Consider the following 25,663-nt stretch of genomic DNA (forward strand, 5'->3'; position numbering starts at 1 on the left):
CTCCACAACTGGAGCACTTCCACCAAGAAGGCTCTGTTTTGCGTCACTGTGCCACAAGCCACAGTTCTGGATGAGACCACAAGGAGGGCCTCAAAACTTCGGCTGGCAGCTATTGGCTGAGAAAGTGAGTAGGATTTCAAGCTCCAGCATCCTTAGGGCTACAGTATTTCCGCCCACAGAAGGAGTAGTCAGGGAAGGGAGAAGCAGAAGCATAGAAAGTGTGCACTATGTGATGAACACACATGGGTGATATTTTCCTAATCTGAAATGATGTGATATACATAAAATATTATTATTTTCATCATGTACTTCCGTGTTACTCCTCTTGACAGTTTGATAAGCAAGAGTAATCTGAGCAAAGCTTGTTATAGTATGCCGCTATATCAATTACATGAAATGAATAGACATTTATTTGAACAGGGCTATGCAAAGGATAAGATAGGGATCCATCCTCTTCCTTGACTGAGGGAATTGTGAACAGGGATTTCATAAAACGTCAGACAAAAACAACAAAAGAGACTCAACAACTCCTCAAAAGCCCAATGTATTAAAATGTCTCAGCCAATTTGCAAAAGACCATGGAAGGACCATCCTGACAAACTTCTTTGAGCAGCGTCTTCCACAATAGGGGTGATACCACAGAAAAGGCCCTGCTCGCAACTTATCTGCATGGCCTCAGAATGCCATGGGAAAATGTCAGCACATGGGCAAATTCATATGGGAGCCTTAAATTACTTCCCAAGTAATGGTGCATTTTTAAAATTGCTTACCTCATTGTCTGATTCCACAAGTACTTGATCATATTCACTAAGGGCTACTAGAAACATGATAGAGGTGACATTTTCAAAGCAGTGTATCCATTTTCTTCGCTCTGATCGCTGCCCCCCCACATCCACCATTCTGTAATAATAGCAAAATACATGGGTCAAAAGGTAAGATATACAAACCATGGTATTATTTACATTATTGCAATCAATTAGAAAGGCATTAGATTCAGCCAACTATACACTGGCATTCCATCCACATTTAAATGGAAAACAGGTGTGTGTTCTGTATCATGAGTAAACTACAAGAGGAGGACCAGCTTGAGGAGTTGGCCAGTCTGTAGCAGCTCAGTAATAACCAAACCTACCTAAATAGAAGTTCAGTGAGATTATTCCATAATAAATTGAGTAAAGGTGCAGCCTTAAGAATTCTGATCATTAATGCCTCAACGTACACCTTGAATAAAGTTATGGAAAATATCTTGTTGCATCGAATATTGACACCTGCTTTGCTTCAGCATGAGATGTCATTTAGAAGTCAAACTGGGATATAAAAGATTCTGACAACTAATGTGAATGTATAAACCTTGGAAGTTGTGTATGGAACAAAAGCCAACATGTGGTCTATCTACTTCACTGCTGCATTTGTGTGTGAGTCCAAAGCTTGTGCATTCCCCCCCCCCTACCATTCTGGTGCAGCTGCAGGAAAGAGACTGAACTTTCTCGTCATTTTTGATTAACTAAAGTTAATCCAAACCCTAAACTGTGGTTAATCTTGGTTATAGTTTGTTTGGAACAAACTGGTTTAATAAACCACAATTTGAAGATGACTTATTTTAGTAAACAATCATAGGTCTGTTCTTGCAATATGAAAGCTCAGTTTACTATTGTGTGAGAATGCAGCCTATATTTTACATTAATCTGTAACAAAATAGCATGTATAGTATGAAATACTCTTTTTTTCAAGAGAAAGCTAGCATTCAAACACATTATATAATTATATGGGGGGGGGATCTAAAGCAGAAAAATGAATAATGGAATAGAGCTGATGGGAAATACTGCACAGATCTGACAAATAACTTTTGTTAGTTATAATTCCTAAAGACATTTAAGAAGAAATTTAACAAAAAGTTATAATGTTTAGAATGCATAATGCACCCAAATCCGGATTTCAGCTTTTGTTGAGAGGCACTGGTGCTCCAGACATCACCGAGCAGGAGACCTATTCATTACTTTTAGTTCACGTAAAAAAGTTTCTGTACAAGTTGTTATAAACACATTATAGTTAACTGGCATTTTAAAAGATTAAAAATGAAACTTTCTGCTTGATATGGTAAACAGTCTGCTCCTTTAAAACAGATTATGGTAACATTCTGAAATCTTTTAAACATGCACAGCTAATGTCAGCATAATAAGGTTGTAAAACGCATAAAATGTGGAGATTTCTGTTCACTAACAATTTGTTATTTTTAAAGTTTGTTTTTAAAAAACTAAAGATGAGGCAGAATTTGTAGTGAGGATTTTATACCAGCAACTGGTTAGTGGATGCAATGTATTTATATAAATTTGCAGGTGCAGAGGCACTACTTTCATTTTAAAAAATGGGTGCTTGTTTGAAACTTATATTTAAATTGTACATTAAATTGTATGTATGTTGTACATACGTTAATGCAAGTAAATCTCTTCTCTACCCCACATTCTTGAACAATGTAAAATAAGAGGTGAAGATTGCAGTTTGACAATAGTTTCCCTGAATGTGTATCCAAATGGGAATTGTTGTTACCATTTTTAAAAAAGGAAAGGACAGAAATTCTTCAAAATTAATATTTTCTCACAGTTGATTATACATGCTAAAAAAAACCCCCAAAATTAATGTATCAAGTAATAACAATTTTTAAAGCCTTTTTCTCTACCTGAAAATGACACTTTGCAAGTCAAATGGGTATTCAATGATTCCTGTAGTTGGAACTCGGACTCTAAGGACATCTTGTTGGGTAGGTAGATAGCCAGAATCTGCTATACGGTCCATATCATTAAGATAACTATAGACAGGAAAGAAACAACAGCAATGAAATACAGTGATACTCTAGTCCTTTTGAAGAAAGACACAGTATGAATTGAAAGGACAAATAAATTTTTGAGTGCATGTGGTAAAGTTGTAACTAAGTGTACTGGAATGTAATTAATTCTTGAATAACTGTAGAAGAAACAAGCATTTTGACACCAAGAACTAACAATTTTGTGTATTATGGCTTTGTTAGTTTTAATCAGTTGTGGCTGAAAATCACCACAATTCCAAGAATGTTCAAAATCTCAGGGAAGATAATTGAAAAATGGAATTAGCCTGTCACAGAAAATACCAGCTCTCACCATGTGGAGGGGTATTTGAACAAAAGATACTCCATGTGAAACAGACATAGCAGGATTAGCCTTCCAGGGCAGTAAATCAGAATTTGGACAGGGTACTTGACTGCAATCTATGGAGAGGGAGATAATCTTGTGTTGCAATCACTCTTCTCCCTTATTACACAAAGGTTTGACCTACTACGTTTTAATAGGTGCCTAAGTAGCAGTGTATTAAGAAACAATATTCAGCCATCTTCCTTTGAAAATGATCTCAAAAACATAGAACTGAATTTAAAAGCACCATAATTACTCCCCCGCCCACCGCAGATCCAGACAAAATGAAAGCCAGAAACTGATGAAAAGAATAGGATACTTCAACTATTAAATTCCCCTCAAAAGAACCGATCATAATTTACAAAACTAAAAGGACACACTAAATTACTCAGGGTAGAGGGTGAGAGTATATAGGTGTGGCATTTTCACTATATTCCTACATTAAAAAAGGTAAGCTGCCTGCCCAAGAAGAGAGTGTGTCTTAAGCCCCTTAGATGCTGCCAGTCTCTATGCCCCTTGGCCTTTTTGCACTGCAACCCCTGGGAAGCAGCCCCCCCACTTCAGAAACTCCTGATGTGACTCACTACCTTCACAGGTTCACATTCCTTTCCTGCATTTCACATCAACCTGTCTTGACTAATCAGAATTTTTCATACAAGATCAAAGACAGGTTAGCGAGGCCTAATGAGGGGCTGCTGCACAACGAGGAAGAAATAACAGAATCTGACTTGCTTTGCAGGTTACATTCATGTTTCATTTCTACAGCAGAGCGCAATGCCAGGTACATACAGTGGTACCTCGGGTTACATACGCTTCAGGTTACAGACTCCGCTAACCCAGAAATAGTACCTCGGGTTAAGAACTTTGCTTCAGGGTGAGAACAGAAATTGGGCAGCAGCGGCACGGCGGCAGCAGGAGGCCCCATTAGCTAAAGTGGTGCTTCAGGTCAAGAACAGTTTCAGCTTAAGAATGGACCTCCGGAAGGAATTAAGTATGTAACCAGAGGTACCACTGTATTTCTCATATTGGTGAGTCTACCATGAAAGTCTACCACCACATAATCTGGCACCCTGAAAAATAACAGCTTACATTCTGATTTTTTCACTCATACCAAGGGGGGGGGGGGACAGTGGAAGATGAAAACCAAGAACCAAAGCAGTTTTTCCACTGGTCAGATGGGTTTGTGGATCCATAACCAAAAAGCTCCTCCCACCCACTCCTCTAGAACAGAATTCTTGTTCTATTAAAAGCTTTGTTTTCAAACATGAGGGTACTCTGACTGACTTTTTCTTTATGAAGAAATATCTAAGGCTACTGCATTTGTGGTTTTTCCTCACAGGAGGCTACTTTTTAAAGGACTTCTTGCTTTTATCATATTTATTCCCAACCTAGAGTTGCCATTTGACATGACATTTTTAAGAGTGAGTTTGTAGTTGTGATTGTGTGGTCTGAACCTTTGGTCACATGTCACTCTTATTAAAGATTGCTGGGTTTTTCTTTCCACATGAATGGTGGGGTGCTGTGCTCAAATTTTGTGGCTTTGATTACAAACTCGCATGTTCCTCCAGCCAGTAAATGCAGGAGTTATGAGCATGCACACACAGAAACCTGGACGATGATTGAGCACAGGCCACACAAACGAAAACATTAAAGATCCATTCCAGATCTTTCAAAAAAATTCTTTTTTTATTGTGGCAAAAAAGATAATGTTTTTAAGTACATTATTTTAGAATACTAGCTGATTAATAACACTGTGTGGCAGCATGCTGAAAAAATCCCGTATTAGTCTTGTATGAAGGTGCACTTGATATGCATAAATCTGGTTTGGAATATTTGGTTTCACAGATTGTACAAACCTGCTTAATTCTTAAAAGTGGGTTTTAGAATATATGAACCTATGATAACTTCTCATCAGAACAAGGGCTGTCACATGGCAATGTGAGAGTCTCACCTTACCTAAGTATTATCAAAACTTCTGTTAGGAAAGTAGCAAGGTACGTATGTATTCTGTATGTGGATATATTCACCTGCTGTCTTAAACTGATCAATAACATATTTGTGCCTGTTTAAAGTCATTCAAGTCAGGAAAGCTCATGCAATTATTTCTGGAAAAAACACTATAAGACACCACTATCTTTTGTCTCTCTCAGAACAAGTGGAATCTATCCAGCTATGCTATAAGGCTGCCCAGACAAAGAGAATTCTGTCAAGAATGTAAAAAAAGATGCTAACTGCCCCACCAAATTCTGTTTCTTCCCCGTATGCAAGAAGAGATGGACTCTCCCACAGTGGTAATGTGGGCAACCATGTGGGGTGACTTGCGCTATGGGGGAGAAGTGGAGATCAGCCTATTTAAGCCCCATACTCTCCCCTCTTTTCACTGAGGCTCCCACCCTCCCGCCCCTTTTGCAGTGTGGGCTCTGCTAGTCACTTTCATTGCAGTGACTGAGTAGGAATTTTTTGGCTGACACTAATTGACACTAATTGGCCCAATAGGTATGCGGGTGGCGCTGTGGGTAAAACCTCAGCGCCTAGGACTTGCCGATCGCATGGTCGGCGGTTCGAATCCCCGCGGCGGGGTGCGCTCCCTTTGCTCGGTCCCAGCGCCTGCCAACCTAGCAGTTCGAAAGCACCCCCAGGTGCAAGTAGATAAATAGGGACCGCTTACTAGCAGGAAGGTAAACGGTGTTTCCGTGTGCTGCGCTGGCTCGCCAGAGCAGCTTCGTCACGCTGGCCACGTGACCCGGAAGTGTCTGCGGACAGCGCTGGCCCCCGGCCTCTTAAGTGAGATGGGCGCACAACCCTAGAGTCGGACACGACTGGCCCATATGGGCAGGGGTACCTTTACCTTAATTGGCCCATGTCACATCTTTTTTGCCTACTTCACACTGTTGGGTGTTGTCTGTGTGACTGGAGTGGCGTTTTGTTTTAATCTGGCTAATTGGCATTTGGTCCGGGTAGGTGAGTGGATTTTGGAAAATATCTGACAGAGTGGTGCTTGGGCCTGTCTGGCGCACTGGGGTGAAAAATGACCAACGGGGTCACAGTGTGCATGTCAGGTTCATATACCCAAGGACTATGCAGTGAGGGGGAAGAATATCATTAGACCTTTACGCAGGATCACAGTGTGCAGCTGGCAGCTGGATCAGGAGATGGGAAAGTTGGAATATTCCCATAAATGTACCTCACCACCCAGATCTCATTGGTGTTGGCTACTTTTGGTTGAATTATTCTGATGGCCAGATTCTATAGTTATTATATTTTAATAAATATAACTTGCTGCCCATCTTTCTTGTCTCGAGTCTTCTTGAGTGTGTTGGCAGTTTCTTATTGTCAGGCAGCCTTTGAATCTCCTCTTTGAAATTTACATTTCTTTCCCACCTCATCCAAAGGACTTTAATGTAATATTATCTAGACTCTCCATGAAATTTTTATCTGCCTGATAACTGTGACCATATTCCTATCTCCTAAACTACACTGCAAATCCATGCTATACTAGGATTCTGTAGATGCATCAGAAAGTGTTGTGGCCAATTGCTTGTTATATGCATATTACCTTGGTAATGCACCTCAGGTCTATCTCTATGGCAACCCAGCAGAATTGCCTTAGCAGCCCGTTAATATTATTTTTATAAGATGAATTACAACTATAATTAACTTGTAAAATATGGCCTATACTAGACATATATTAAGATTTGTAAAAATGTGTGTGCGCACACATGCTTCATTTTTTCTTGGTTAAATAGTTAACTGAATGTATCTATCAAAATATAAAAAGCCAGTGACTGAAATAGCCTTCCAGAAACGTGTGTGTGTGTGTGTGTGTGTGTGTGTGTGTTTGGAAGGAGGGAGGGGGAGAGGGAGAGAGAGAATATGTGCCGCACAGCTTTCAAAGGTGCCTGAATTATTCTAAGTCTAATGAGAATTTCCAGGAAAAACATTAGAGAGCATTACTGCAAGTATAAATTATGCAAACGAAGAGTGTCAGTTCTTAACCACAACAGTCAATGAGATTTCTTGTCTCAAAGTTGAAGGTCATGACTTTTGAGTAAGTCTCCTTTAGTGCTACACCCAAACATAAATTTCAGCATTCACAAAGGATTATAAATCTTATTACAGGTTTTGTAGCATGCATATTATTAGTTATGTGGCACTATCAGAATAAAAGTTGCCTTATAGCATTACACAGGCAAAATGCAAGGGCAAACCACCACCTAAGCAGTTTTCCAGAGAACTCCAGGGTTCCTTGTAAGCCTACCCTTGTAAGCCTCCCTCCAAGATAATGTAGTACAGCTTACCCATCACAACCAAACTTCATCTGCAACATGCAGGGAAGAACAGGCTATGTTCAAGAATGCACTTCCAAAGCAAGGGTGAGGCCAAACTGCCCTGGTTAGTCCCTGGGTGAACAGAATGTGCTAAGAGAAATACATGGGGAACCAAATGCTATTGGAATACAACTTCCATCAACCCCAGCTAGCACTGCCAATGGTCACAGACAAGGCAAGATGTAGTCCATTAGCATCTACTGTACAAGCCCATCAGTTTGCCATCCTTGTCCCGGCCCATACCTCAAGAATTCTCCAGAATGTGCTGGGATTCCACAGCTGACACAAAAGATTTCCTCACATACAAGCTGATATAAAATGGGTTCTGTGAATGTAGATAGTTAGCAACAATGGCTTTAGCTAGCAGTCTTCCATGTGCATTTTCTGTGGCCTACACTACATACGGTAAATGTTACTAAGCTCAGTTTAGCTGGAACTCTGCAAATGTACAGGGGCTGTGTGTCTCTTTTGGCTTTGACCTGAGCAATGAGCACAGCATCAATACAAGGAATCAGATGGAGGAAGTGCCATTCATGTGGTGTCCGCCCATCAAAGGAAGCACCAGTGGTTTCTACCAAAGACCTCTCCATAGTAGTTGTGATGATAGGAAGTTCTCAACCATAGCATAACATGCCTGTCAAACTGATCCACCGAAGCTCTAGCCATCTCTAATGCAAGTATCTGTTAAGGATAATGATATAATTTCCTGAAATGCGGATGTTTACTTATGCTAAATTACTGGGTATTTTTAACATGGGTTCCCCCTCCCCCTGGCAGTTGTTCTCATGTTTTTGGCTGACTGAATCACATGAGAGAGGTATTTCATTCTGTTGTGACTGTTATTCCAGTAACTGTTATTTTTTAACTGTTTTCTGCTCTCTCTCTGTGTGTGTGTGTGTGTGTGTGTGTGTGTGTGTGTGTGTGAGGGACAATGGCTGCTAAGGGAGGGTATTTTCAGGATACTGCTGAGGACAATATTGTGTCAGTGTGATCTGTCAGAAGTGAAACAGACAGAGAAAGATCGCTAAACGTTAATAGGGAGAAACCTGTGCAGGAGCTCTCTGTAAGGAACAAAGAAAATACTGCTGAGGTGAAAATAAAAACCTTTCACAATTGTAAGGCCTGGGTGAGGTAACACTCTGGTGCACATCTCAACACAGTTTTGTTTATAAGAAGACTTTGATCAACAATTCAAATGGGAACATACCCATGTTTGAATAAGCATGTGAGTGTTTATGTTTAAGAAAGTAAAGTAAAGCTTAACACAGAGCAGCCTCCTGAAGGACTAGAAAACTTAACAAGTGGGGAAACCAGCTCTAACAAAAGGGGTAAAGTCCGGTGGGAAAATGATATTGTGACAGCTCATTACAATGTACCCAGACCCCTTTTGTTAGAGATGGTTTCCCCACTTGTTCAGGTTTCTAGTCCTTCAGGAGGCTGCTCTATATTACGCTTTCCCAAGATGTTTCAAGCCCTGCAGGAACTAGATTTCTTCAGTATAGGCTGGTTCCTTTCTTTTCTTTCTTTCCTGTTCACCTGCGCCTAAGTAATGCTTTCTTTGGGACTTGTCAGGACCCTTGTAAGAAGTGCAAGTCGGTGGTATCCTGAAGAGGCGAGTGGATCCCTGTTCTATTTTAAAGCATATTAAGGCCCTTCTCTGTGTGCCGCCTCCGAGAGGGGTGGGGTGGTCACATTCCCCATTTGTGGAATGCTTCAACCAGGGAGGCACGCTGGTGCCATCACTATCTGTTTTTAGGCACTAGTCAAAAACAATTTTATTTTTTCATTATGTTTTAATTTTCAACATGTTTAACAAATACAGTCAAAACAGCTTTCTCCTTCCTCTTATTTTTGTCGACTTCCCACCCCTTTTTCCATGGAGTTGTTTCTCTGCTTTTGCTGCACCCTATTTTCTATCTATCAAATCACAACCACAGTATTATGATCTAATTACTTCTGATGCTCATAGCTCAAGTCCTGCTATCAAGTTCATCATACTATAATCTTTCTTTAAATAGTCCGAAAAAGGCATCTATTCTTCCATACAACACTCATCATTAGATTATCCTAATTTTGCTTAACGTTTTGCCAGTTCTGCATAGCCCATTATCTAACTTAACCACTGCTCTTTCGTTGGAACGTCTTCTTCCTTCCATTTCTGTGCATATAGAATCCCAGCTGCTGTTGTTAAACAACTTTAGCATGGGGGGGGGGGATTTCTACCCCATAAGCGTTTCTAAAATGATTGGCAGTACAGAAGAACTGGAAAGATGGGCAGTCTTTCAGAGGAGAAAATTGAAGAGCGTCCCTGGGCACGTGTACAGTGATACCTCATGTTACGTACTGTCCCCCTTACCAATGCTTTGGGTTACGAGCTCTGCTAACCCGGAAGTAGATGCCTCTTGTTGTGAACTTGGCCCTGGGATGCGAGAGGAAGTTGCATGCCAGCGGCGCAGCAGCAGCAGGAGGCGCCATTAGTGTTAAGAACAGTTCGGGGTTACAAACGCACCTCCAGAACAAATTTAAGTTCGTAACCGGAGGTACCATTGTACTTCGATCTTTTCCTATTGAAGATTACAGCTTCCTTTGCTACTCTGTTCTGTATCAGAAACAACTGTAAATCTATGTGTGTATAAAACTTTGAATAGGAAAGCCATTAAAAATTTGCACCACACTGAGATTTTCTTAACACTCAGTAATCAGGTAGTTTAAACGGCTTTATAAAATTATACAGTTTTTACCACATTTGTCACAACAATGATGCAAGCTGATGTTATATAATTGTAAGTTAAAATAGGTACATCATTTGACTACAACACATTGCCTAGAAAATCTAATTAGGGTGTGGGAGGACATGCTCCAATCCATCATTTCTGGTCATTTTCAACACTGCAGACTCTATGTCTGAGGATTCTTCTACATCAAAGATGAGATCATTCTGATGCACAACTTTGACCACGCAGCAAAGACTGAGGGGAGAAACTGCTGTGGTTTATATTCAGCAGTTATTTAGCTGAAGCAATGCCACCTTGAGTTTTCCATACAAATAAGTGAAAACAGGGACAGAATCTTACAGTGTATTCCCGTCTCTTAAGAGAAATACTGCCATTTTGGGCTCCGAAATAGGGTTCTTCTTGTCCTATTTGGGATTCTTGGGGACAAGGGAGGAGTTTCAATCCGAGCTGGGAATAGTTTAGTTCAACCCTATGAATCTTATTCATAGACCTGCATAGGATTTTACTCTTAAATACACTAAATTATATTGTTTCCTTACTGTGATTTGTATTGCATTGTATTAGATGTATAGTCGTACCTTGGATCCCGAACACCTTGTGACTTGAACGTTTTGGATCCTGAACACTGCAAATCCGGGAGTGTTCCAGTTTGTGAACGTTCTTTGGAAGCCAAACGTTCGACGTGGTTTCCGTGGCTACTGATTGAGTACAGGAAGCTCCTGCAGCCAATCAGAAGCCGCATCTTGATTGTTGAATGTTTGCGGAAGTCGAAGCGACTTCCAAAACAGATTCTGTTCAACAACCAAGGTACGACTGCATATTGGAAACATGAGGTCAGACAAATTTTATTTTATCCCCTTCCCTCCTGCATCACTAATATATTAAGATTTTTCATCATTCATAACAACTAAAATGAACAATAGAATTATCAACTACATTTAGAATAAACACTTGAACACAATTTGAAAAACAGAAATATATGGTCTTTGGGCAGCTTAAAAGTACCAAGATCAAAAAATGCTTCTAGTAATTAAATTATTTTAAATTTAATTTTAGTCTTCACAGTTGTGTGTGTGTGTTTGTGTGTTTTAGAATTCAGTCTTTTGATTTAAATGAGATATGATGGATTATTAGTACAAGACAGGCAAAGATAGATCTGGTAAGGAAAGGATGAGTTGGTATGGGGAGGATGTTTATGTGTGGCAGCTGGGCAAGGAAACTAATTATTAAGTAATATTATTATAGTCAAAAGTATTCCAGAAAAGCGGGTGGCATGCCTACCTTGGCTACAACAAGGTGAAAGTTTACAAAGGATTTACTAATCACGTAGTAAAGAATGCTCTATATAAGCTGTGGACCAGATATCAACAATTACTAGAACCAAAAATGCCATGGTGGCTGTTCCCGCTAGAGGCATTCGCAGTTAAAAAACTAAATATGGAAAGTAATTGGGCAAACTATAGTCAATTATTAAAAGATGATCAGGGACAATTAAAGCTCAAAACATTTGAGGAGCTAAGACTTCACCTCACTGTTTGGCTTCAATATCATCAATTAAATAATGTACTGTATTTAATTCAGATAAAAAATTAGGGTTCAGGAGAGAAGAATTTAAATTACAAAAAACAATACTAAAAAATAATAAGAAATTGTTGTCCAAAACTTATGACCTATAATTGGAATGGAGCTTAAAAGACAAGGAAATAAAAGAAGTTATGGTCAAATGGGCGCAAATATCGGCCACACAGTATATACGGAACAGTGGGAAAGGCTTTGGAGGTCGGATATACGCTTCACTGCCAGTTACACTATTGAACTGCGGGAGGCAGTGGAAGACAGGAGTGCTTGGCGTGCTCTGGTCCATGGGGTCACGAAGAGTCGGACACGACTAAATGACTAAACAACAACAACACTATTAAAGAGAATTTAATGAAAATGTGCTACAGGTGATATTTGACACCTTCCAAACTCACCAAGATATATAAATTTAAAAACAATTTATATTGGAAATGTAATAAAGCTGAGGGAACAATGATGCATGCATGGTGGGGCTGTGAAAAAATTAAAAATTTCTGAGGATGTATTCATGAAGAGTTAAAATTTCTATTGAAAAGAAACCAGAGGCATACCTATTAGGCATTTTGGGGGAAAGACATCCCACAGGATAAGAAAGGGCTATTTTTATATGCCACAGCCGCCAGATTATTACTTGCAAAAAACTGAAAAGGAGTTATTATTCCAACAAAAGAGGAATGGATAAGTAAATTATGTGAATTTATAGAACTGGCAAAGTTAACAGTAGCCACAAGACATCAGACAAATCAGAAGTAAAGGAAGGAATGGCAATGCATTGAGGATTATATGAAAAAACACTGCTCTAAGGTTAATATGTTGCTATGCTTAGACTAAGTGTGTAAAGTACATATTCAGACAAAATAGAAAATATATATATAAGGAATAATATTCAAAAGACGCAATGTCAATAAGATTAAATAACTACACAGAATGTTGAGTTGGGGGGGGAAGGGAAGTCATATGGGTATACAGTGGTACCTCGGGTTAAGTACCTAATTCGTTCTGGAGGTCCATTCTTAACCTGAAACTGTTCTTAACCTGAAGCACCACTTTGGCTAATGGGGCCTCCCACTGCTGCTGCACCGCTGGAGCACAATTTCTGTTCTCATCCTGAAGCAAAGTTCTTAACCTGAGGTACTATTTCTGGGTTAATGGAGTCTGTAACCTGAAGCGTATGCAACCTGAAGCGTATGTAACCTGAGGTACCACTGTATGTGATGGTATTGATTTTCACTAATGTATAGTATACATTTTGCTTGTCTGTTTTTGGTATGTTCATTTTTTTTTTGTATTTTTGTGCAATCTTCAAATAAAGAAAAGTGTTAAATGGAAAAAAATAGTACTCCAGAAAAGCACCTAATTAAAACCTGTATAAGGAAGGTATGTTTAATTATTTTTCGCTTTAAAGACCAGTGGCTAACTTTCAAGGTTTCGGGGGGGGGGGGATGCCAGTGGTGGGTGTGGCCATCCCACATTCTACATGCGCACTTTCTTACTCACAGCACACAGTCCCTTCTCGCCTGATCCATGCAGATCAGCTGAGATGAGGAGTTAATCACCCCCCTCTCCCTGATCCTTCTTCATATGATTTCCTGGGAAGAGCATTGTGCTGCAGCTGTTGGAGGTAGGTATCACTGCTGTGCAGTGGCTGATATTGTCACCAACAAGACACAGGAAGCGGAAATGGTAGCAAATCATCTAATCTAGTTGTGTGTGTTTTTTCTCTTTATGCTGCTGCCATAAATTTTGGGGAAGTGACAAAAAATTGTGTGTGCCTGTATCAGGCCTGCAGTTCATTACTAGTGTGTGTATCTACACACACACACACACACACACACACACACACACACACACACTGACTGTTTACAATCTCAGGATGCCAGTTTTCATCAAACTCTATGCAGTAAGACAGTGGAGTACATGCACATTTATAAACTAAATATATTATCAGTAGTGGTATACATTATCCTAAAATAAAACAAGGTATGTATCTTAATTCAGATAGAAAGGAAGTTTGAACAACTAAGATTCCCAGTGACTGGACACCTCAAATAATTCTTGAAAAACAGCTGCCCATGAGATATGTCTAAAGCATTACTATCCAAAACATCTTCCCGTTTATACTTACTATTTAGTAGAATCTGACAATTGATACTCTCGCCGCCTGTCATAGCATTCTTGGATTCCAGGGTCATTCCATAAATACCTTATTGCATCTACATAAGGGTTCTCAAATGAGCACACTTTCTCTATGTCAACGTCTCGAACTAGCTGCGCATTAGCCTATAATAATAAAAACAAAATCCAATTACATTTAAGTGCATTAGAACTATTGAACAAAATATATATTAGGTTACTTACGTACTTACTTACACACACACACACACACACACACACACACACACAAAAGCATAATGTGTTGATAAGAACATTTGGAAATGTTGTTTCCTAGACATGCGGTCAGACTTCTTTTCTAAAATATGTGGTATGTTTTTGTTTTTTAAAAGAAAATACTTTCTGGAAGGTAAAATGGGTAAAGGTAAAGGACCCCTGGAAATTTTAAGTGCAATCGAATTTGACTTTGGGGTGTGACACTTATCAGAAGGCAATGACAGCACTCAGGATATTGAGATGCGAGTCACAAAAGGAAGTAGAATAGAAAAAGAGAAGTGATTGTTGGCTGGCAATCAGAGTACCGGTAATTTGGACAGAGCAAAGGTGTGTGGACATCCTAACTAGGTGGAAGCTGGGGTGCAAGATTAAGACCTGCTAATATTAAACTGTATTTGAAAATACTTATATTCACTAATTCATTAGCAATACTACAGTAGCATATATGAAAGCTATAATAAATGTATGTTAACAAATCAAAAGTTGTTAATAAATATAAAATACACTACAAAAATAGTGTTATGTTGGATATAAACCTCCAGTAGATTATTGGGAGCATGAGGGAATCGTATTATTTTATTCACTTCATATAACTGGGAAAATGTCAACGACAATTCATCTAATATAAAAGTAAAACATTTTAACTGGCAAAGATATTGGCTTAAAATCAATAATCCCACAGTTGGCTACTGTAAGAACAGGATGCTGGACTATATTGACATTGGCCTGATCACACACATTCGTCTTATGTTCACCTAAGATAATATGAAGAAGCAGCTCTCTGTGCCAACCAAATGAACTTTCTCAAAATGATGTACATGACCATCACTTGCTCGTGCAGAAAGTGAATTATCCTTGACTCAATTCACTATACAGTGGTACCTCAGGTTAAGTACTTAATTTGTTCTGGAGGTCCGTTCTTAACCTAAAACTGTTCTTAATCTGAAGCACCACTTTAGCTAATGGGGCCTCTTGCTGCCGCCGCGCCGCTGGAGCACGATTTCTGTTCTCATCCTGAAGCAAAGTTCTTAACCTGAAGCACTATTTCTGGGTTAGCGGAGTCTGTAACCTGAAGTGTATGTAACCTGAAGTGTATGTAACCCGAGGTACCACTGCACTCAATACTTGCTTGTAGGGAACTGTCTGGAACTGACACCAAAACATCAACAGAAACTTATTTCGATAATGTGGAAAATCCCCTTCTTTGTTTGCTTAGCTATCAGACATTGCTAAACAAACAATTCACAGGCTCAAATTTTAATTTTCAGTTCCTGTTTGAAGTAGCCAAAGAAACAGCATAGTTTCAAGCTAAGGAAGTTATCTTTTCTTTAAGCAAGCAGTCTGCATTACCGAAAAACCTTTTCAGTAAGTCCATATAGTCTACCAGGTGTTAAAATTTAGGTCAGACATGGGAAGCTGGGGGAATCAGCAGTTACTCGTGAAGTCTAATGAATGTCTACTAACATTTAACCAAAAGATTGCACAACATCTTGCAATAACAGCCAAATAGCACCATGCCTTGTGCTTATATAACACTAGCTTTGTGCACCGGGCTCCAATAGTTATATTCATTGATGCTACCTGGAACTATAAAATAAGGGGAAGTTACTGGTGCAAGAATTAAAAAGTTCGTTCCTATGTGTAGCTATTAGTTACATTAGAACCAACTAGTACTGGTCTTCATAATTACAGTAAGAGCAATACAGTCAAAGTGGCTCACTTGTCTAGAAATACTGAGGCACTATTTGGGACAAACAACTCAACCCCTTATTCAGCAGTGTAATTTGAATACATGCCTAACAATATGCACACACTGGAGGAAGGAATGGCAATAAGTATGGAACATGAGACACTGTTTTTAATCCGTTACCTTTTGCTGTTCAATTACAAGATGCACAATACAAGTTACTATGATTTTTGTATTTATTTCAATGTACAACGTACCTTTTCCTAACTGTAATTAAACTGTTTTATGGTAGAATTTGATCATTAGCCAATTAGCTACTATCATGAGTAGTTAATATCACAGCAAGCATATATTGCTGTTCATTAATAATGAACATAGTCAGAGAATGCACTTTCCCCTGAAAAGTACACAGACTAATTTATTCAAATATTGCCAAGGATCATTAGTGAAATCTGCAACACACAAAAAAGGTGACTGCTTAAAAGAGAAATGTCAATAAATCGACAATAAAGTATCCTTGGCAGTTGTTGTCTTTTTAAAAAAGGAAAAGTTACAAACATTAAGTCCGATTGTGATGCATATAACAAAAATGGGCAGACTATGGGCAATATCCCATTTGCAAACGGGTTGCATTCTGAGTCACTGCAAGCTTGTGTGAAATTGTGTGCAACAGTAACACCTATTGAAAAAGCCTGCAAACACCCCATTCTGCTCCCCTGCCCCTTTCTGGGATGTTTTTGTAATGTTTTTAGGTCACTTCCGGGTTCGGTGCAATGTGTACATGTGTGGTTATGCCAATACTGGATGGACCTAAAACGTATGCTGCCTGTATATCCATCAGTATCTTTCCACAATATCTGCAAACAGATCTTAAGAACTGGAGACTTGTTAAAGCACTTGCTGTACTATTAAATGATATCAGCAAATGCTCAGAACAGAGGAGTATTTCTAGTAAAATCTAGCTGTTACAATTGTAGATCAAAGATCTGCAGCAGACGAAATCTACAATTCTGTAGTTGTGAAATGAAAGACAGACTAAACATTCAAGTGAGAACAGAACAGATACAGAGCCAGCCATAGCAAGAAAATGCTGGTAAGTTCCTCACTATGGGAAGCCATGGTTTCCAGTAATTAAACATTTGACGTTATAAAAATGATGGCACATCCATTTTTGTAAGCCACAGGAATGGGAGTTAAGTCCTTTATTTTAATCAAAGGTCTCTTGTGAACATAGGAATCAGTTCATTTGTACAGTGCTGTCTTCAATGTTTGGCAGCGATTCTCCAAAGTTCCAGACGGGAGTCTTTCCTACTCATACCTGAGATGCCAAAGACTGAACCTGGGACCTTTCACACGCAAGACATGTGCTTTCCTACTGAGCTGCTGCGCACTAGTGCCATGATGCCAGACATTAGCTAAATGCAAAAATTCCAGGACTTACAGTATTATCAGCATCTGAAGTGCAGAGGCTGTTAAGAGGGTATGGAATAAAGCTTAGAGGTGCACTAGAGCGAGAAAATATGCCAGATCGGTAATAAGAATATAAAATAGTCACAATGGCCAACATAAAGCACAAAATATCTTTCTGTTAACATGGGCCTATTCCAAATATATGTAACATGGGAGAGAGGAAAGGAGTGTAACCAGGGTGGATGAAAATCAATAATTTTTAAATAAAAAAATAAAAATAAATCAGATTTTAAAAAAAGTTTAAATCAGATTTTTTAAAATTTTAAACTGGATTCTTAAAAAATAAAATGCTTTTGGAAGAAAATTCTTTCTAAAGATAGTTTTCTATTTAAGTTACATTATAGTCCAGGAAATAAAGATGTGCTTTTAATTATGTAGCATGAGGCTTTATATGCAATGTTTAAATGTTTTGGTAAATGAATTCCATTAATCCATTCACAATGTCATGCTCTTCCAGAGGTTTCTGTAAGATTATTTGGGGCAGTTTTTCTAACGAGATGATATTATCACAGGTGCTTGTTTTTGCAGTTCTCAAAAGTGTGAATTTGTGTCTGCAGAGATAACATGCCTTTTCACAGGAAAAATGTTATAAAATAAACATATAGAGTTGAGGAAAATAATTTAAACCCATTGTTCCTTTGCAAATCTATATACACAGAATCAACCCCATCTCTCTTAAATGCTGAGTTCCAAGAAGTTCGATCGTTTGGAGTGGAATAGATCTGCACAAGTAGCCAAGTGTGAAGCAGTAAAAATGAAAGTGCAGTCTTGTGAGCAGAATACTCCACAGGTCTTGGGATCTTTGTGTAATACAGTGGTACCTCGGGTTACAAACACTTTGGGTTACAAACTCCGCTAACCCAGAAGTAGTACCTTGGGTTGAGAACTTTGCCCCAGGATGAGAATGGAAATGGCGCAGCGGCCCCATTAGCAAAAGTGTGCCTGTCAGGGAACTGCAGGCAGCGAGGGAGGAAAGAATGGGAGGATACAGAGAACGATCTCCACTGCTCAGTACTGAGTCCTCCTCAGAAGACAGGGAAGAGGATAGTGAGTCTGGGGAAGAAGGGTGCTTCCGAGAGAGGGGGATCCACGCCACGGGGAGAGCGTTGGCTGTGCTGGTCTCGAGGGCGAGGGAAAAGAGAAACCAGTCAGAGCAATGCGTCATGAGAGGCGGATCGCTTTGTTTATTCTGCATGTAATCTTGTCAGAAGGAAATAAAGAAAGCAATTTATGGCTGGCTGCCGGGAGTGCTTTCTCTGCTGAGAGCAGCAACCCATGCAGCTGGCTAGCTGACAGTGCCTCAGGTTAAGAACGCTTTTGGGTTAAGAATGGACCTCCAGAACGAATTAAGTTTGTATCGCGAGGTACCACTGTAATTGTGCAAGTCAGTAATTTTTGATATAACTGTAAAAACTGCTCTGAAAATTTATTATTCCAAAAATGAAACCTTCATCTGCTTGTAAATATTAAGATTATACTAGCAAGAATGAGTCTTTCTGTAAAAAAAAAAAGATTTAAATCAAGTCTTACTGAATAGTGATTTAAATCGTGATTTAAATCAAATCCACCCTGCTTGTAACCGTGTGCTGCAGGGATGCTGAGCTCCCCCCCCCCCCCCCCGCCTGCTACTTCACTCCACCACAACCCATCTCCCATTTCTCTCTCAACTTGATGCACTAACCAGAACTGAGCTCAGAGGACATTAAACTGCACCTGCCCCTTGGCATCACCTGTTATTAATACAGACCTGTGTTGAAAAAAGACACAGGTCTGCTGCCACTTGCTGCTTGGCCCTCTGTTGAATAGCTAAAAAGACTGGGAGCATCATAAGACTCTGGGTGCTCTGACCCCCCTTGTCCTGGGCTGGGGAGGAAGTGGATTCAAGGAGGAAAAGCGCTCAGCAGGCAGGAAAAATGAAAACTATAAAAACACTCCCTTAGCTTAATACATATGGCAGAGAGGTTGTTGTTGTTGTTGTTGTTTAAGTATTCTACCATTTAAAAATCTGTACATTCCATTCCTTATAAAATAGATTAAAATTACCCTATATGTATGAAATTTAGTAAAGAAAATCTCTTTGGTGAGATACACAAGTCCTCCAACTTTTAGAAACACTGAATGGGGAAAAACAGCTGTTCAAATCTGTGACTGGGCCAGCGGTTTTTTGGGGAGGGTTCATATTAACCGGGGAGATGTTTAACTTGAAAAGCTGATATGAAAAACTGAAATGCTTTGAGCAATTCAGGTAGACCTCTGGGGCATGCCAGTGAGAGTGTAGTGTGGTGTAGTGAGAGCCAGTGTGGTGTAGTGGTTAAGAACGGTACTCTCGTAATCTGGTGAACCGGTTTCACTTCCCCGCTCCTCCAGATGCAGCTGCTGGGTGACCTTGGGCTAGTCACACTTCTCTGAAGTCTCTTAGCCCCACTCATGTCACAGACTGCTTGTTGTGGGGGAGGAAGGGAAAGGAGAATGTTAGCCGCTTTGAGACTCCTTAGGGGAGTGATAAAGCAGGATATCAAATCCAAACTCTTCTTCTTCTTAATTTGAAGAAAAGACATTGTGCCATTTTCATTATGTTTAAAAGCAGCGTATTTTAGAGCAGCCGGTAGATGCTTTGTACTACAACTTCCATTAACTTCCCAAGCTGGTTGGGGCGAATGGAAGCTAAAGCCAAACCAGGTTGGGGAACAGGCAACTTATCAACACAAGTAATTTGTTGTGAGTGAAAAGTCCACCATGCCCTGGGAAGTATCAGTTACTTATCCCTCATTTGGTTGTATTTAAACACTTGTTGGCTTCAAAGCCTGGCTAGCTTAAAACTGGAAATGCTGGCTAATTTTTTTGCATACACCTTTCAGTCAAGCTGTTAGCTCAGCCAGCAGAAGTGTTAATTTAATTATTTCTTAAAACAATTACAGTTGAAAATCATAAGCTGTTTCTCCATCATTCTCTCCTGAGGGTGCCCACAGAAAACAAAATCACACACACACACACACACACATATCGTATTTTTTGCTCTATAACACGCATCTGACCATAACATGCACATCGTTTTTAGAGGAGGAAAACAAGGCAGGGGGAAATTCTGAAGAAACAGTGGATGTATCATTTTTGTGCCTCATGCTGCGGCCACAGACATGTGATCTGATGGTGAATTTGGGGTGACCCAATGCAAAAATCCTGAGAATCCCTGTGGATCTGTGCTTTGTAACCACATTTTTGCACCATTGTGGCCCCAGGAAACAGTGGGTGCGGGATTTTTGTGGTGCAGGCTGTAGCCATGGACATGCTATGTGATCTGATGGTGAATTTGGGATGACCCAATGCAAAGATCCTGAGGATCCATGTGGATCCATGCTTTGTAACATTTTAAGTGGGGAGGGAAGGAAAAACACAGAAGGGACAAGGAGCAGGAGAGGGGTGTGCAGAGAAGCAGCTGGCTAAGAATGCAGGAGAGGGATTTAACAGGAGGGAGGAAAGAAAGGCAAAAGTTTCCCCCCACCCAGCCACCCCCCCTCTCTCTCTCCCACCTGCATGTTTTCCGGCTACCTGCGAGTCCCTAAAATGCTTCCCTGGACGCAGCAGCAGCAGCACCGGAGCACGGAGTGGAATTAGAAGGAAGGACGCGATCCTTTCCTTTCCCCTCTGCTTGCCTGGAGGGGAGGGGATTTGCCTGGAGGGGCTTTGCCTGCTCTTTGTTCCATTTGAGCAAACAGCAACCGAAACAGGAGAGGGTGGGCAGTAAGACCCTGAGGCAGAATGCAGGAAAGCAACAGCTTCCTCTCTCCAGCGAGCGAGGGACAGTCAGCTCCAGGGACCACACATTCGCTCAATAACACGCACAGACATTTCCCATTACTTTTTAGGAGAAAAAATCTGCGTGTTATAGAGAGAAAAGTACGGTATATATATATAGGCATGAAGATAAAAGTTAAAAAAGGACAAGACGCCAGGGCCAGAAAAGCCTCTGCTACAAGGCGGTGATGGTCAAGGCACTTCACAAAGCATCCGCAACCCACTTTCCCAAGCCTTGCTGTCCACAGAACACAGGACGACCAGCTCCACCTCTCACACAGCAGCTTCCTTCCACTCCAGTGCTAGAGGACAGCTTGTCCCTCAACTCCGAGCAACCATTTGTAAGCAAGTCTTGAAAAGCATGAAGAAAAAGCAGGGCAGTCCAGCACAGACACAGGCAGCCCGGTCTTATTCAGGCCAAGGCATAATGAAATCCAACGGGAGATGTTAAGTAACAGTTGCAGAAAGGCTGCTCTGTGACTGACAGCGCTGCAAGCCTGCTAAAACAGAAAGCCAACTTTCAACTCCCACCAGGCAGCCTCCCTTCTTTTGAAGTCTTACATAAGCAGAACTTGAGTATAGCACCCACATAGTCCCTTCACAGCATAAATCACAGTTCTTAAGTTTGTTGCTTAACCAGACTTGCCACTGTTGGGAGAAAGGGTTCATGTCAATTAACTTTTATATCAAATTTATCATACTTTTTTTATAAAAAAAAATACATTGGGTTATAATGCATTGCCCCAGCCTAGGCTTTTATTTTCTGCTGAAAACTGTTTAAAACCTTAAAAAAACAAATTAGTGTGCAGATCTTATCTATTTCTAACGTTGGTTACAGTTACATAGGCATGATGGTGAGAACCTGTGACCTGCCAGATGTTGTTGAGCAACAACTCCCATCACACCTAGCCAGCATAAAGATAAGATAAAAAATACCTCATTTAAAAACTGTTTAAAATATCTAAAAACAATTAAACATAATAAACCATTTAAAGCAAACTTAAGAACAGGTGTACCCAAATCAAGTGTCTGGCTATGCCCAGTACAGTGGTACCTCCGGTTACGAACTTAATTCATTCCGGAGGTCTGTTCTCAACATGAGGTGTGCTTTTGCTAATAGGGCCTCTCGCTGCCGCTGGCGTGCGACTTCTGCTCGCATCCCGGGGCAATGTTTGCTACCAGGAGCATCTACTTCCAGGATGGGTGATGGTGGCTGCCTAATGTCAGCAGGCAGGGAGTCCCAAAGCACAGGGGCTGACCAAAATTTCATTTTGCAGTTATTATTAAGTTCTAGATTAAGTTACAGTCTGTCATCTAGTTCTGTATTTTAGTAATTGAAACACCAAAGAACAGTATATACACTTGAAATTTTAGGATATAAAGGAAACTGTTTATTTAATTACAAATAGCAGTAAATTTTTGAGATTTAATTTTTTAGTGTATTAGTAAGTTTATCAAATAATAGTGGGGTTTTTTGTAAAATTGAAATCATAATAAAAACTCATTGTTGTAAAGAGTGCACTTTTTGCCAATGTGCATTATATTCACCAGCAAATCCTTGTTGTTGTTGTTGTTTCAAGGTTCTGACAATTGAGGTGAGCATTAGACTCGATGGCGCATTAGACTTGAGTAAAGACGGTAATACATACTGTACTTGGGAGAAAGCTCAGTGAGTGTTACACTGCATAGGATCAGGTTGTTAATCTATATTGCGCAAGGTTTCAACAAGGTGAAGTGGCCAATCTTTCAACTGGAATTAGCTGAAGTAGTGTTGGGACACAATTTTGCTTTGTGAGAGACAGAAAGCATAAACACACACTTGTAGAAAGCACACTCATATAAGTGCTTGACAATATTGGATTAGTGAACCACAGCCCTCAGAAAAGTGCATCAATTCTAAATGTGACAAGATTAGTAAACAGACTGAAATATATTCCATCCAATCCAAATAACTTTATCGTTCTAGTCACTGGCCATGACAAATCTAAATAAAATCCAAATCTTAAAAAAAAATACAAACAAAAGTGGTGTCGCGCCACAAATAATAGTCTCTATTTAGATCTCTGCATCGTTCTCACAGTTCACTGCTATATTGTCCAGGGTTTTCTTTTTGGCTGCCAAACAGGGCAATTTTATGAGTCACTGAAGCGTTTACATCACTAAGAAGCCATAGGACCTTCTCTGCCAGGAGAGACATTTTTCCTGTACAGATGGTAAGGTGAGAAATCGCCTTCTGGGTGGGCAATATAGTAAATAGTGCAAGATGTCTTTCACCTGCAGGTGCCCACATATACAGTCTTTTTAGGATGCTGGAGGGCACAGTCTGAAAACACAGCCCAGTAAAAGCGAATCTTAGCGAGCCAGAGATTTGACAGGTAACTGGCTCTAAAATGGACCATTTTTAGAAGGGGGAACCAAGCAGAGCATTTAAAGGATTTAATCGCTTGCAGATCATGTAGCAATTCTGTCTGGTGGCACCAATCACTGAGTTGGTGTTTGTCTGTGGATGTAATCTCCTCTACCTTATGGAAATAATACGAGTTCAAGTAATGTTGGGTGTTAGATTCCACCACTGGCTGTTCTCCAATTCCGCATAGTACAGGGCTGGCAAGTGCTCGCAAGGCATGGAGGACAGTCTTTTCAGGTAATTAAATCTGGTGCAAATAGCTCTTGCAGTTAGATGTTGGCCATCTAGCTTCCATGCGTAACAGTACAGCTGCTGTTCCCATGTGTAGGGGAAACAGTCAAAATTGGTTTTGCATCATTTCTAACCCTTTGATAGCATTCTTATCCGTGTCCCAGATTTCAACTCCATAAAGCATTTGAGGGATCACTTTACTGCCAAATATTTTTAGCACCGCTCAAACTGTTTTCCACCCTTTGTGAAGTAAAACTTCACCAGAGCCCCAATCTCTCTCTGCACTCTGGTTTTCAGCACCTTGATGTGCCACTTATAAGTCAATGTTTCATTAAAAAGGACGCCAAGATATTTGAAAATATGGGTTTGCTCTAAATCATGGTGCTCAAGCATCCATTTATAGTGGGGGCTACATTTTCAGAAGACCATGATTTGGAGTGTTTAACCAGGAGGTCTTCTTGTTTACAATATGAACTGAGAGCCTCCAGGAAGTTTTTAAGGCCCAGGCGGGAAAGAGAAAGAAGGACTATATCGTCCGCATACAGCAAGCAGAACACCTTCCTGTTCCTAAGTACTGAAGAGGGAAAGTGAGCTTGGGCTTAACGTGGGACTATGTCGTTGATGTAAAAGTTGAAAAGTGTGGGGGCTAAAATGCAGCCTTGTTTTACACCACTAGCTGACTTGAAAGATTGAGACAAGCAGTCATTTAGGCCCACTCTGACTCTCGTGTCAGTACAGCTCTAGAATCAACAGGAGGAGTCTATGTTCTTTATTGGTGAATGGAGCAAATCAGGAAGATTTGGCTTGTTTCTTCATAACCAAGGCATAACCAGGACCATGGCTTGTTTCTTCATAACCAAGCATAATTAGCAAGCCAACAACAAATCATGGTTTCAGGTCAGCTAGTTATTGTGGCTTCTTAGAGAGAAACAAACCACAATCCCTGGTTTGGACATACAGTAATGCAAAGCTCAGACTTCCTGGTTTATTTTATTCTGCTCATGGCACAGAAGGGCAGTAGTGGTTAGGAAACATGCACCAGAGCACTGCCTGTACTTCCTAAACCATGATTAGTCTAGGTTACTGTGATGTGCAAATAAAGCCAAAATATTGGAAGTGGTACAAGCTAGCATCCAATTGCACCACACCACCAACGGTATATATAACATCACCCAGTAGATCAGAATTCATACCATAGAAGCCAACTCCTAGGGACTGAGGTCCCTTTGTCGTCGTCCCCCCAATAAAATATTTGAGGGGGGCAGCCACCCCAAGTTGATGGGCACTGCCATTCAAATGGTATACATGCACCATGCCATGTGATCGATTATGCAGGGTGGGCATTTTATTCAAGTTGGCATCCCTGGTTCAGACTATGGGGTGTGCAGCATAGGGTTGTATCTCTCAGGCCTTATCTCATGCATAAGGGTAAGTTCTTTTGTGGTGAACTTTGTTGTAAGGATGCTTTGCACAAAAAGTGAGCAACCTGAACTTAAGCACACTGCTAACACTTCTGTTCCAAGTATCTTGCTTTTGGACTCTAGACCCAACCAACCAACACCACATTGCATCCCAGTTCTAACTATTGGGGATTGCATGGGCAGAGCACCCAAGCAGAATAAACAAGGGAAGAGGAAACATATTCTGCATGTGTTAAGTGCCACAACTGCCTCCCATGTACTCCACTCCTCTGTTTTACGTGAATACTGTGTCTTGCTAAAAATGGATTATTGAAACACATTCCTTCCTCACAAAACCAGGAGTCTCTCCGAGACAGGGAATGCACTCACACGCACACACAAAAACACACACATAAGCTCTCTGTTGGCAAAGGCCACGTGCTCCACCCCAACCATTGCCAAATCTGGTCAAACACTCAT

General features: G+C 40.3%; 1 protein-coding gene across 2 annotated transcripts in view; it reads right to left on the minus strand.

The window, feature by feature from the left end:
* Window positions 1-25,663, minus strand: part of LOC309380585 (guanine nucleotide-binding protein G(q) subunit alpha) — an 87,501-nt gene that overhangs the window by 15,582 nt on the left and 46,256 nt on the right. For both annotated transcript variants that reach the window (XM_081930734.1, XM_081930735.1), the window contains exons 3-5: window positions 13,931-14,085; window positions 2,678-2,806; window positions 771-900 (exon numbers count right to left, since the gene is read on the minus strand). In XM_081930734.1, the coding sequence (XP_081786860.1) occupies window positions 771-900; window positions 2,678-2,806; window positions 13,931-14,085 (414 nt within the window). The remainder of the gene's footprint in view (window positions 1-770; window positions 901-2,677; window positions 2,807-13,930; window positions 14,086-25,663) is intronic.

Source organism: Podarcis melisellensis, assembly GCF_964234715.1.
Source record: "Podarcis melisellensis genome assembly, chromosome: 11".
NCBI lineage: Eukaryota > Metazoa > Chordata > Lepidosauria > Squamata > Lacertidae > Podarcis > Podarcis melisellensis.